Source organism: Mesoplodon bidens, assembly GCF_964165515.1.
Source record: "Mesoplodon bidens genome assembly, chromosome: 3".
NCBI lineage: Eukaryota > Metazoa > Chordata > Mammalia > Artiodactyla > Ziphiidae > Mesoplodon > Mesoplodon bidens.
In genome coordinates, this window is record NC_138178.1 from 90,311,664 (window position 1) to 90,325,400 (window position 13,737).

The following is a 13,737-nucleotide window of genomic DNA, read 5'->3' on the forward strand; positions in this document are numbered from 1 at the left end:
CAGGCTGTTCTCCAGCCTGTTCTCCCGGCTGTAGGGCACCCACCTGCAGAGTCACCCACCCTATTCCTCAGGTCTCGAGGAAACAGAGTCCTATGGTCTCCTCCATTGCATCCAACATTAACAGCAACTATTCCTCTGATTACTGACCATATCTTCTGCTGCAGTTTAAGTAGTTGTAATATTCTCAGTCTCAACAACAGTAACCATTTATTACCATAAAATCACCTTGCATTTTAATGTTTCTGCAGTTTCCCATCTATGTTAATATTCACTCTATTCACTATACCCCTGTGAGGGAGGGGGTGGAATATTATTGACCCACAGGCACAGACGAGGAAACTGAAGAGCAAGGTTGAGAGACCCACCTAGACTCTTACAGAACCAGATCCCGAGGCCCCTGACCACTGCCTGTGGCTCTTCCCACAGGACCTCCATACTTCCTGGCTCCCAGAGAAAAACTCAGTATCCAAGAGATAAACAAACAGCAAATCTGCCTTCATCGTTTTTCTCTAGTCTGAAGAGGTTGTTGTTAAGGAAAAGGGTGCCATAAAATGGTAACCAAGTTCCTTTTAAGGAGACTTAGTCATAAAGGGCAGTTTATGACGCCACTGAATCCAAGTTGCTTCTGGGAACCCTGAAGCAGAAGGAGCCGGGAAAGTCTGAGATGAGAAAACAGGCTGTGCGCTGGGAGCTGTGGACCGTCCTACTGCACTGAGCAGACCAGCAAGCAGGACACAGCGCTGCAGAGACGCTCTTGGGAGCTGGTGGGGGAAAGAGGCGAAGGCAGCTGGGCAGAGAGAAGCTGCTGCAGTTCAACAGAGCCCAGGTCAGAGATCCAGCCCTTCTGGAGGCCCAACTACATTCCTGCCCCCCGAGATCCAAACACCTTGGTATCCTCATCAAAGAAATCCCTTTTTGTTTACACTAACCTGGGTAGTTTTCTACCATCTGCAAAGACTGCTAAGTAACACAGTAGCCCTGGTAATGTTATTCATGTTCTCTTAGCCTCAGTTTCCTCATCTATCAAGAGGAGATAAAAATATCTACCTCGGGCTTCCCTGGTGGCTCAGTGGTTGAGAGTCCGCCTGCCGATGCAGGGGACACGGGTTCATGCCCCGGTCCGGGAAGATCCCACATGCCGCAGAGCGGCTGGACCCATGAGCCATGGCCGCTGAGCCTGCGCGTCCGGAGCCTGTGCTCCGCAATGGGAGAGGCCACAACAGTGAGAGGCCCGCGTACCGCAAAAAAAAAAAAAAAAAATCTACCTCACAAGCAGTTGTGAGGAGTCAGTATTAGATACCTAGCATGGTCCCTGTACATAGTAGAGACTCCATAGTAACAGTTACTTTTAAATATTATTGTTTCTTGGTTTACTGCAAGAGGGTGCTAAGAACTCTCAGCACTCGTCTCTTCAAACAGTCCTCCTCTCACGGCACTGGGTTGTCGGGGTGACAGGATGGTGGAGATGGGCTCTCTTTGCTAAGTCAACCCTGGTGGGCTTTTTAAGAAGCAAGGACGTCCCAGAAATCGTAACTGGCACCTTTCTCCATAGAGTCTCCTCCACAGTTCGTCGTTATATGAGGCTCATGACCCATGGCACCAAACTCATCACACTTTCACACCAAGTCACGGCTTGTTTAAACCTTCACAGAACACGCCCCAGGTCATTTTCACTACACCCTACCCTGGACATGTCATGATTCTGGTTTTTTACACAGAAACGCACTTCAAAGACCCTGCTGATTCAACTCAGATGTGGCCCTCACCTGGACCGCATTCCTGAAACTTGTGACCTGGTCATCACAATGCTTTATGGGCTTCAGCTACTTATCCACAGTCCCCAATAAGCTTCTGGAAATCATAATTACTAACTCATCCCATTATGTTTTAGGAAAATAAATTTGAAACTCACAATTGTCAGAAGGCATCTGGCTCTCTAGCTCACTGAAAAGGGAGGTCCAAGGAACTTCTAAGGCAGCATTTATATTGCGTTGGTCACTTCATACCAAAAACCCCAGCTCTATGCAACAAAACTCAGACATCCTTCCAGCTCCTGATAAGCTAACTGCTGCTATTCTACCCTTAAAGTCTGCTTAGGAATTCACAATCTAAATCTTACTTTCAAAGGAAAATTTAATCTGTAATATAACCAACTAAGTCCTACAGAGAAAGGTAGTTTTCTTGTAAGTGTGGAAAAGGCTGCTATTTTGCAAGAATTACCATCAGGCCATGGACACGCTGAACTCTGATTAAAGTTTAAAGCTAGAACATATCATGATCATTGACAGAATCTCAGAGAAGACTTTTTTAAAACCATAAAAAGACTGCTGAGAAATAAAACTAGAAGGGGATTTCTTAATACTTTCTTGTCAAAATGAATGTAAAGCAACTAAACGCTGTTTTGATCGTAGCATAAGTACGCCAGTGTAACATAAAAGTAGCTTAAAACAGTACCTTCTCGTAGTCCAGCTGAATTCCGAGAGCAATGATAAGATACTTGTAGGAAATCTGCAACACAAAAAAATGACATTTTAGACCAGGACCCAAAAGGTGGCAGCCCAAGGGGTGACTCAGGCCCCAAATGTGTGTGGCCAACACTGCGTTTCCATTTTTTACCGTGACTGACTTGGGGCTGTGGGTCGTGCGCAGGACAGCAGGCAGGGACGCACGTTCCAGTTTGCCATCATGCCCACCGTTCTCTGCTGCCTCACACCCCACTGCTTCACAAATATTGTATAACCTGCCTGGCCTCTGGGAGCTCGAGACACCTGTATTTTTACACAGTGGAGAACGACAGCAAAGAGGCCACAGTGCTTCCCTAGTGCTTGTGTTGTACACAACATTTTTCAGGTTGAAGAGTGGGAGGATGACTTTCAAATCTTAAAACCACCAGCTTTCTTTTTTTTAAACATCTTTATTGGAATATAATTGCTTTACAATGGTGTGTTAGTTTCTGCTTTATAACAAAGTGAATCAGCTATACGTAAACATACATCCCCATATCTCCTCCCTCTTGCATCTCCCTCCCACCCTCCCTATCCCACCCCTCTAGGTGGTCACAAAGCACCGAGCTGATCTGCCTGTGCTATGCGGCTGCTTCCCACTAGCTATCTATTTTTCGTTTGGTAGTGTATATATGTCCATGCCACTCTCTCACTTCGTACCAACTTACCCTTCCCCCTCCCCGTGTCCTCAAGTCCATTCTCTACTACGTCTGTGTCTTTATTCCTGTCGTGCCCCTAGGTTCTTCATGACCTTTATTTTTTTTTAGATTCCATATATATGTGTTAGCATACGGTACTTGTTTTTCTCTTTCTGACTTACTTCACTCTGTATGTAGGTCCGTCCACCTCACTGCAGATAACACAATTTCGTTTCTTTTTATGGCTGAGTAATATTCCAAAAACAATCAGCTTTCTTTAAAAGCTATCTGGTAGCTTGTGAATCCCAAGCAAATCTGACCTGTCGTATGAATTGGATCAATATCGTAACTGAGAAACTGCTCTTTTGAGGGTCACTAAAAAGGATGTGTGTGATATAACCTACCTGATCTTGTTTAATGATCTGCTTGGAATTTAAAACTCCTCTCTTTAAATATGGGCATTGTGCTTATCCATGCTGAAGGCAAAAGTATCCATATTTATGATGATGGAAATTGGGGTTTAGGATCAGAAGTTGGACAAGTTGAAGCACAAGAGTGTAAGCAAGAAGGATGTAAAGTGAAAGGACTTGCCTAGAAAACTGGAGAACGACTGCCGTGACAGGAGCCCAGAATGGAGCCACATGTGGTGACTGCCACAGTCTTGTACCAAATAGAGAAGCACTTGTGTTATACAGCAGCGATGTTCTCCTCACTACATCGAACGCTCCTAGAGGATAAAGGTTATGTCTTGTTCCCTATAGTCCTAGAATCTAGCACAGTCACTAAATTAAAGTGAGGAAGTTGGTAATGTTTGCTGGATGAAAGGATAGGTGGATGGTTGATTTCAGTTGCTTGTGAAAAATACAGCTTATCAAAGTGGACAGATAATATATACATCTTCACCTGTATGATTTGCCTACCCATAGAGACTGGGTGCCCTTAAATTCCTTGGTCTGTAGGAAGGTGTACCAGGCCCATTAAATGGCTGAGTGAACTGTGTTGAGTCTTCAGGGTGTGAGGTCAGAGATGGCATGGGGTCTGGGGGTGGTGCCCTACAGGTAAGACATATGCACACTGTCAGCAAGAAAAGCCATTGGTTTGTGCATGCCTTGATGGTTCTATTAGAGCATAATATTGATTATTTGAAGGACTAGTAACAGACATGCTTAAGATTATGAAAAAAATAAATAAATAAGGGAGAATAAACCCTAAAGTAGCAAACAACACAAGAAAGCCTCAAGTCTTTTGAATGAGTTCAAGCTTCCAGGCCAGATGACCTAACTCTAAGGAACTGCAAAACCTTGTAGACAAAACTTTTGAGCAATTTCAGAGAACGGTGCAGACCCCGCTGGAAGGCTAAATATGGGCAAGTGTTCTAATTTTATACAGGGGATGGGGGAGGTAAATTCTGACACTAACAATTTAGTAAATAGGATGTTTAAACATTTCAAAATTCCAGGCTCATCTACTAAACAGATGTCTCGTAATAATTTAGAAAAAGAAAAGCATCAGCATGTGTTCACAGATTGTAAACCTGCTTTCCATCAGTCAGCAGTCAAATACTCTGCGGGCGCAGGGTGGATACTCAATAAACCTTTCCTTTTCCTTTATTCCATGTATTCTTTTTTTTAATAGATGTTTATTGGAGTATAATTGCTTCACAATACCGTGTTAGTTTCTGTTGTACACCAAAGTGAATCAGCCATATGCATACACATGTCCCCATATCCCCTCCCTCTTGAGCCTCCCTCCCACCCTCCCTATCCCACCCCTCTAGGTCATCACAAAGCACTGAGGAGCTGATCTCCCTGTGCTATGCGGCTGCTTCCCACTATTTTGCATTCGGTCGTGTATATATGTCGATGCTACTCTCACTTCACCCCAGCTTCCCCCTCCCACCCCGTGTCCTCAAGTCCATTCTCTATGTCTACGTCTTTATTCCTGCCCTGCAACTAGGTTCATCGGTACCATTTTTTCTTTTGTTAGATTCCACATATATGTGTTAGCATGTGGTATTTGTTTTTCTCTTTCTGACTTACTTCACTCTGTGTGACAGACTCTAGGTCCATCCATCTCACTATAAATAACTCAGTTTCGTTTCTTTATATGACTAAGTAATATTCCATTGTATGTATATATGTGTCACATCTTCTTTATCCATTCATCTGTTCATGGATATTTAGGTTGGTTCCATGTCCTGGCTGTTGTAAATAGTGCTGCAATGAACACTGGGGTGCCGCGTCTTTTTGAATTATGGTTTTCTCAGGGTATATGCCCAGTAGTGGGATAGCTGGGTCAGATGGTAGTTCTACTTTTAGTTTTTTAAGGAACCTCCATACTGTTTTCCAAAGTGGTTCTATCAATTTACATTCCCACCAACCAGTGCAGGAGGGTTCCCTTTTTACTATACCCTTTCCAGCATTTATTGTTTCTAGATTTTTTGATAATAGCCATTTTGACCGGCATGAGGTGATACCTCATTGTAGTTCTGATTTGCATTTCTCTAACAATTAGTGATGTTGAGCATCTTTTCAGGTGTCTTCTGGCCACCTGTATGTCTTCCTTGGTGAAATGTCTATTTAGGTCTTCTGCCCATTTTTTAACTGGATTGTTTGTTTTTTTGATACTGAGCTCCATGAGCTGTTTGTATATTTTGGAGATTAATCTTTTGTTTGTTGTTTCATTTGCAAATATTTTCTCCCATTCTGAGGGTTGTCTTTTTGTCTTATTTATGGTCTCCTTTGCTGTGCAAAAACTTTTAAGTTTAATTAAGTCCCATTTGTTTATTTCATGTATTGTTTAAAAAACAATAACAGCAACATTTCTTGAGCATTCACTCTGTACAAGGCACTGTTCTGAATGTTTTACATGTTTTAATTAATTTAATCCTCACAGCAAGCTAATGAAGTAGGTATTATTAGTAGTACCATTTTACAGATGAAGAAACTGAGGCACAACTTGATCACAAAGATTTACTGAACACCTTCTATGTGAAAGATATTGTGCTAAGTCCTGGACATACAATGCTGAACAAGAAAGACCCAGTTCCTACCCCTCCAGGAACTCAGTCTAGTGGGCAAGACAGACATTATCAGATAATCACACACATAATTACTAAACCACAGAATGCTGTGATGGCATGTTAAGGGGGAATCTGACTAGTCTTGTAGATCAGGGAAGGCTTGCCTGAAGATGTCATCTCTAAGCTAACGATAAGCAGGAGTTAGCTAGGGGAAGAGGTAGAAGCAGCATGTGCAAATGTCCTGGGGAAGAAGGAGGCCAAGGTATTTGAGGAAATGAGAGGCCAGTGTGCTGGAGTAGGAACAAGGAAGAGAACAGAATCAGGTTAAATCTGGAGAAGGAGCAAGGACCAGTCTACCTGGGGCCTGGGGGACACATTCCAAACAAACAGAACTCTGAATCAGGGAAAAGTCAGAGACACAGACACACTGAGGCTAGATTTCAGCAGTACCCTCGCATTGTAAATAGGATAGGAAAGTGTAAACAAAGAATGGAAATGATTTGGTAAATTTTTTAATATTTTCAAAAGAATATTGATTGATTGATGTAAGCTAGAAAAAAGTTCTCTAGGGGCATGTTAAAGAATTAAAACCTTGAACTTAAATGAAACCATCGTGGATAATGGCAAGGAAAAATTGCTAACTGGATGTCTGAATCAAAAATCTAAAAGAGCGCTTCCCTGGTGGCGCAGTGGTTGAGAGTCCACCTGCCGATGCAGGGGACACGGGCTCATGCCCCGGTCCAGGAGGATCCCACATGCCGCAGAGCGGCTGGGCCCGTGAGCCATGGCCGCTGGGCCTGCGCGTCCGGAGCCTGTGCTCCGCAACGGGAGAGGCCACAGCAGTGAGAGGCCCACGTACCGCAAAAAAAAAAAAAAAAAATCTAAAAGATCCAGGCAGGCTGGGAGGGTGAACCAAAACCAAGAAGAAGAGCCATTATATGTAGATTTCTGATATCTGGCTATGGAATACTTTTGCTTAAAAAATCTCAGAGAAGAGTCTCACCAACTAACACCAACTTCTTTCGCAGCCCTAAAACAAGACTCTACAACTCTCCCAAGGGTCTAGGCCTTAGATGTTGAAGCAGGACTCAGAAGTGAAAGCACCTTCCAGTGCCTCTCATTCTCAAGAGATAAGACAAGTTTATGTTCCTTAAGATACACACAAACCCAATCACAGAGGACTCTGAGCTATTCCTATAATGCAAAGGGGTCTGACTAGGAGGCAGGCACTGCTGTACCAAAGGGGGATGTGTATTAGAAGATACAAGTCGGCTGGTCCCATGAGCTGGCAGCAGACTGGCAAGGGAAATGAGCCCCAAAACTCAATCTTGTGAATTGAGAACAATCTTGTGTTTAATCCAGTCTGCTCTCCTGGACATGCTGGGGAGAATATGGAAGTGTTTCAACAGGGAGAAAATAATACATATATAATATATAAAATTTTATTTTAATGTAAATAAATAAATATGTATGTATATATTTTAGGATGGGGGATGCTTGACAGTAGATCATGTGAAAAAAAGACCCAGTGGTTTGAACTGACCTCTAGCCCAGCATGAATCAGCACTGTGATAACTTGCCAAATGCTAGCTTGGATTCTATCTAGTTGCGGGAGAGAATGCCCCACTCTATTCTGGGCTGTTCTGTAGTGTTGGCTACTCTTCCAGGCACCTCTAGGGGCCATGGATCATGGGGGCAAAACAAGCCAGATGATGTCTCAAGCAGGGTAAAGAGGGTAGTGAGAGGCCTGGAGCTCATGAAATCTGAGGAAAGTGGAGACAGGAGGACAAGTCTACCTGAGGAGAAGACAGACACAGACTCTAAGAGCCACCTTCAAATAGTTGGAGGGTTTCTCCACAGGAAAGAGAGAAGGCCTTCTCTCCCACACTATAGGAAGAATAAGGGACAAGAGCAGTATTATGGCCACTGACACCTTGGCCCAAGGAAGAAAAAAAAGAGGTTACAGGAAGGTAGATTCTGACTCATTAAAGGCAGAACTTTCATATAACCTGTCTGTCTATAAAAAATGAAGAAGGATAACTTGTCAGAGAAGTCCCTGGCCCTGGAGAGTGTAAATACTAACCCATTTTAAATTCAACCCCCTACCCCACGTGCCCCAATCCCAGTAATTCGGCTCTATTTTTTTAAATTAATATTCATCACCTTCTAACACATTATATAACTTATTATGTCTACTGTTTATTGTATGTCCTCCTCCACTAGAATATAAAATCCAGGACAATAAGGATTTTTGTCTGTTTTCCTTCACTTGTATATCCCTAAAACTGTACCTAGGTTATAACAATGCTTAATAAATATTGAGGAAGGAAGGGAGGGAGAGAGAGAGAGAGGGTGGGGAGGGAGGGAGGAAGGAAGGGGGGAAGGAGGGTTGGTTCAGGGTTGGTCAGGGTTCAGGGAAAGGCTGCAAACAATCTCTGAACTCCTTGAAATTAAATGCAAAATTAGGTACATATATGCATTTTCTCGACTGGGCTGATTAAGATCCACACTCAGAAAGATCCATAACCTAAGGAAAGGTTGAGAATGCCTGGGGCCAATGGTCCCTACTTAGAGCAAGGGGTTGGATCTGAAAGATTCCCACCAACTCTCAGATTCCACAGTTCTGGGAAAATGCTGCAGTGTCCAGTCTGGAGGGAGCCGGGTCAGGATATAAAGGCCAATAACACCCTGGGGGCCCAAGAACCATGGGAGCCCGGAACAGGCCTGTGCGGCACGATGGCTGTCCTGGGCTCAGCAGCAGACGAGGGGACACGATGCCCCGACAGCTCCTAAGCCTGTCTTCTCACCATCCTGCCCTCATCCCCTCAGTCAGACACAGGGGCTGCAGTTGCTGAAAAGCTGTGATCCCTGTGTGGTGGGGGTGGGAGGAGACTTCTAAATGGTGCAGAGCAACCATGAGCCTCAAGCTGCAGCAGCAGCAATTCTCAGCCCTGGCACCACCGCAGTCACACAGTTCCCTAACGGCTCTGGCAGAGCTCCCCCGAGTGTGACTGGGATGGATACTTCCCAACACCCGCTTCCTCTGCAGGACCAGGGGTCAGAGAGAGAGCTGGCTGCTTCAAAGGAAAAAGGAGGGAGGTACCTGGTATTTTCACACAGAGCAGCAGTATTTGTGCAATAAAAATTCAGGCATATGATACTGTACCAAGCAATAGGACAAACACTGGTGCTCAATAAATACTTGTCTTCATTGTTCATTTATTAATGCAGCATCACTCAGTCCTTCCATCTATCCCATCCTCCATTCCCCACACCCCCTCCCATCTCATGCAGTATTCAGCACACACACACATGCACACACGCACATGTATACCGCCCTCTTACCATGAAGCTGTCCAGTTTGATAATGGCTGTGCGTTCAATACAAGCCCTCAGGTTAACAAAAGCCAAAGGACCCAGACGGTTACCTCCTTGTCGTTGTCTGTGTGGATGCAGTTCTTGTCTGGGTTCAGATCAACCACTCTAGCTTTGATCCACTCTACACCAGATGGAATCACACTCGCTGTGGGACGGCCAGATGAGGCTAATGGTTTGGCACCAGCTCCCACCAGGGTCCAGATTGGCTGGTAGAAATGTCTCTAAGAAACAAAGTATTTGGAGATTCATTTCAGTGTGAGGCCGATCAAAAGGGTCATAGCTAGGGCTTCCCTGGTGGCACAGTGGTTGAGAGTCCGCCTGCCGATGCAGGGGACACGGGTTCGTGCCCCGGTCCGGGAGGATCCCACATGCCGCGGAGCGGCTGGGCCCGTGAGCTGTGGCCGCTGAGCCTGGGCGTCCGGAGCCTGTGCTCCGCAACGGGAGAGGCCACAACAGTGAGAGGCCCGCCTACGGCAAAAAAAAAAAAAAAAAAGATAAGATAAGGGGGTTAGAGGTCTCCAGTTGTGAGAGCTCCAGCTGTGAGAGCTCAACGATTTCAAGTCCATCTTGAACAGAAAAGGGAATGAAAATACAAACTCAGATTATTTTTTAGACTGCAAACAAGCACGCGCTCTAGCAATCACCAAACCAGACACAGGAGGGAAACTGCCAAAGGCCTGAGCCGCTGGCAGCTCCTGTGACAGCTCCTGTCATGCACTTCCTCACAGAGCAGGACAGACTCCATTCTGGCCTCCTGAATTGTGTCCAGTGCCTTGGAGGGGCCTGTCTCATCACAAAGGGTAGCCCCACTAGGAGGCCTTCCATGGGTTAGCTACAATCCACCACAGGCCACCTGATACAGCTCTCAGACCACTGTCATTTAAAACGTTGTCCCTGAATTAAAGTCACTTTTAAAAGGAAATAGACGGAGAGTGCCCTCCAGTCTCCCCACAAATCACAACGTACCAGTTGGAGATTGCAAAAAAAGCCCTGGGCAGCCTCGTTTGGTACTGGGAAGACTTCCTGAAAAGAACTGTGCCTTTCTTGCCCTACCCTCTCCACCAATCCAGCACCAGATCCATTTTGCTTTTTCCTCCCAAAGATACAGCTTCCCACTGGTACACACCCAGTTCCTTAGGAAACATTAAGCCAACCGCCAAAAATCTTGACTATTTTTTGAAGCGTTGGACAATCTTAAAATATTTTTCATGAAACAGTGCTTTACAAACACTTCCCAATTTCCCGCCTCATGTCTGCTACCTTTTTCTGCTTTATAATCTGCTTATAATCTCTTACACTTAAATTTCTCAAACCCACTGACACCTTTTCAGTGGGTTTTCACCTTTTCCCCACTGTCCCTCAACTCATCACCCTTTCTCCAGACTGGAACAGGGAAAGGAAAGCACAACGGCCACTGATTTTCCTCTGGACATGAGACTGAAGGTGGAGGATGACACGAGTTGAATTGTTTCTCTCCAAAAAATATGCTGACGTCCTAACCCCAGGACCTGCGATCGTGACTTATTTGGAAATAGGGTCTTTGCAGATGTAATCAAGTTAAGATGGGGTCACATTGGATTAGAATGTCCTTGACTCTCTAATGTCTATCCATCAAACTGTCTAACGTCTAATCCAATGATTGGTGTCCTTATAAGTAGGTCATGTGAAGACACTAGAGCCACACAGAGAGAAGGCCATGTGAAAACAGAGGCAGAGATTGGAGTGATCTACAACAAGCCAAGGAACACCAAGGACTGTCCACAACCACAGAAACTAGGAGGGAGGCATGAGACAGCTTCCCCTTCTCCCTCAGCCTTCAAGGGGAGCATGGCCTTGCTAACACCTTGGTTTTGGACTTCTAGCCTCCAGAACTGTGAAAGAATAAATTATGTTGTTTTAAGCCACGCCCTTTGTGGTAATTTGTTATGGCAGCCCTAAGAAACTAACAGAGAGAAGAACATAAGCCAAGAGATCTGTCCTCGCTCTCTCCCTCCCCCCACCTCTCCCAATTCTTTTGGACAACCTGCTTTTTATGCCCAGAAAGAGAAGCACTAACCTGGGAACATGGTGGCCTAGGCATGTCATCCCCAACCCAGCCCCTAACCTACGCATGCATGTGCACGACACACACACACACACACACACACACACACACACGCACTCAAAAGGGGGAGACTTACCTCGCTGGGTTCAACGATGGCCACATTCTCTGCACCCACTTTCCTCTTCATGCGGGCAGCCATGGTGATCCCACCACTGCCCCCACCCAGCACCAGCACCTCATAGTGGTTCTTGGCTGCGAGGCTGGCCCCTGTGTGAAGCTGAAGTGGTTTGGCCTGCTGACAGCCCAGCCTGAGGAAGCAGGCAAAGAGTCGGACACGGGGGCCAGACACCACAGCAGCCAGCGGGGTCATCTTCAGGCTGGATCAGGCTAGAAAGGAACAGATAAGGCTCTGTGTAAGGAAGGAGCCACTATGGGACCAAAGCATTTTCATTCAAGGAGGGACGGGAGGCTGTCATCTGGCCGGCTCTAGCTGGTTGCCGCCATTTCAACACCACCTTCCCACCTGGCTGTGGTCAAGAGCTTCTTGGGAATGCTCCACAGATGGCTAACAATTGGCTAAGCTTTCCTTTTCTCCCTCTCCTCCTCCTTTCAGGACATCTCAGACTTTGAACCAAGTAAGTCTCATCTTTTAAGTTCTCCTCATAATGTGCCTGTACCTCTCCTTGTCCCTCCCTAAAGCTAGGGCATCATCTACAGATCCCGATGTCATCCTTCTCCTCTCAGGCACATTCCTCAATTCTTTCTTTGGCTTTTCAGTCCACCAAATATGTATGAGTCTACAGATAGACACCTGAACAATCCCTTGCCACAAAGGGCACCTGAGACCTTGCTGAAACAGAAATGGTCCAGCAAGTAACCCACCTTCTCTGTAGCTCAGAGTTCAGGCCAAGGTAATCAGAGCCTCAGCCCCACTAAGAAGTACCCGGATCTGCCTGCCCAGCGACACACGATTTAAATCACTGGCTACAGACACATAAGCAAAGGCCCTCCATATCTTTGGCAGTTTCAACCAGATGATGCAAAAGCCATAAAAGGAGCCCTGCCTGGTATCATAAAGTTATATTTTATCAAAAGAATCTGCATATGCTGCTGGCCAGTCTTTTATTATATCCATCCAATTCGGTAAATAATCTCCCCAAATAGTTTTTCCAAGAGACACACTTTACCTTTAGGAAAAGGTGTTTCTGCTCTGAGCAGCTGGTGCTTTGGCAGTGAGGAAATGAAGGCATCTCAGAAGCTGGCCTTGGCGTCATCCCATCCATGGATCCGGCCTTACATCTTGGATACAGTCTATTGTATAACTTGAGGGGTCCAGACCAAAATATCTCCCTCCCTGCATATTACAGCACCCCAAATTCCACCATCAAGCTCAGTCCTGTGGGTTCAACAATGCTCCAGGAACCCTTTATTAAAATGCAAGTACCGGGCTTCCCTGGTGGCGCAGTGGTTGAGAGTCTGCCTGCTAATGCAGGGGACACGGGTTCGAGCCCTGGTCTGGGAGGATCCCACATGCCGCAGAGCAACTGGGCCCGTGAGCCACAACTACTGAGCCTGCGTGTCTGGAGCCTGTGCTCCGCAACGGGAGAGGCCGCGATAGTGAGAGGCCCGCGCACCGCGATGAAGAGTGGCCCCCGCTTGCCGCAACTGGAGAAAGCCCTCGCACAGAAACGAAGACCCAACACGGCAAAAATAAATAAATTAATTAAACTCCTACCCCCAACATTAAAATAAATAAATAAATAAATAAATAATAAAATAAAATGCAAGTACCCAGCGGGGGGATAACACTTCTAGCTGCTAAGTCACCAACTTCTTTTTTTTTTTTTTTTCTTTTTGCGGTACACGGGCCTCTCACTGTTGTGGCCTCTCCCTTTGCGGAGCACAGGCTCCGGACGCGCAGGCTCAGCGGCCATGGCTCACGGGCCTAGCCGCTCCGCGGCATGTGGGATCTTCCCGGACCGGGGCACGAACCCGTGTCCCCTGCATCGGCAGGCGGACTCTCAACCACTGTGCCACCAGGGAAGCCCCAGTTAACCAACTTCTTAATGGGAACAACTTAATTATATGACTCCCCCCCCACCCCCACCCCCACCCCCACCCCCCCGCAGTGGAGAAGAGGAAGGCTACACG

At 46.0% G+C, this 13,737-nt stretch overlaps 1 protein-coding gene across 2 annotated transcripts in view; it reads right to left on the reverse strand.

Annotated features, from left to right (window-relative positions):
- Window positions 1-13,737, reverse strand: part of SQOR (sulfide quinone oxidoreductase) — a 45,900-nt gene that overhangs the window by 12,710 nt on the left and 19,453 nt on the right. For both annotated transcript variants that reach the window (XM_081228074.1, XM_081228073.1), the window contains exons 2-4: window positions 11,723-11,973; window positions 9,593-9,763; window positions 2,455-2,508 (exon numbers count right to left, since the gene is read on the reverse strand). In XM_081228074.1, coding sequence (XP_081084200.1) covers window positions 2,455-2,508; window positions 9,593-9,763; window positions 11,723-11,956 — 459 coding nt within the window. In that variant the 5' untranslated portion in view covers window positions 11,957-11,973. The remainder of the gene's footprint in view (window positions 1-2,454; window positions 2,509-9,592; window positions 9,764-11,722; window positions 11,974-13,737) is intronic.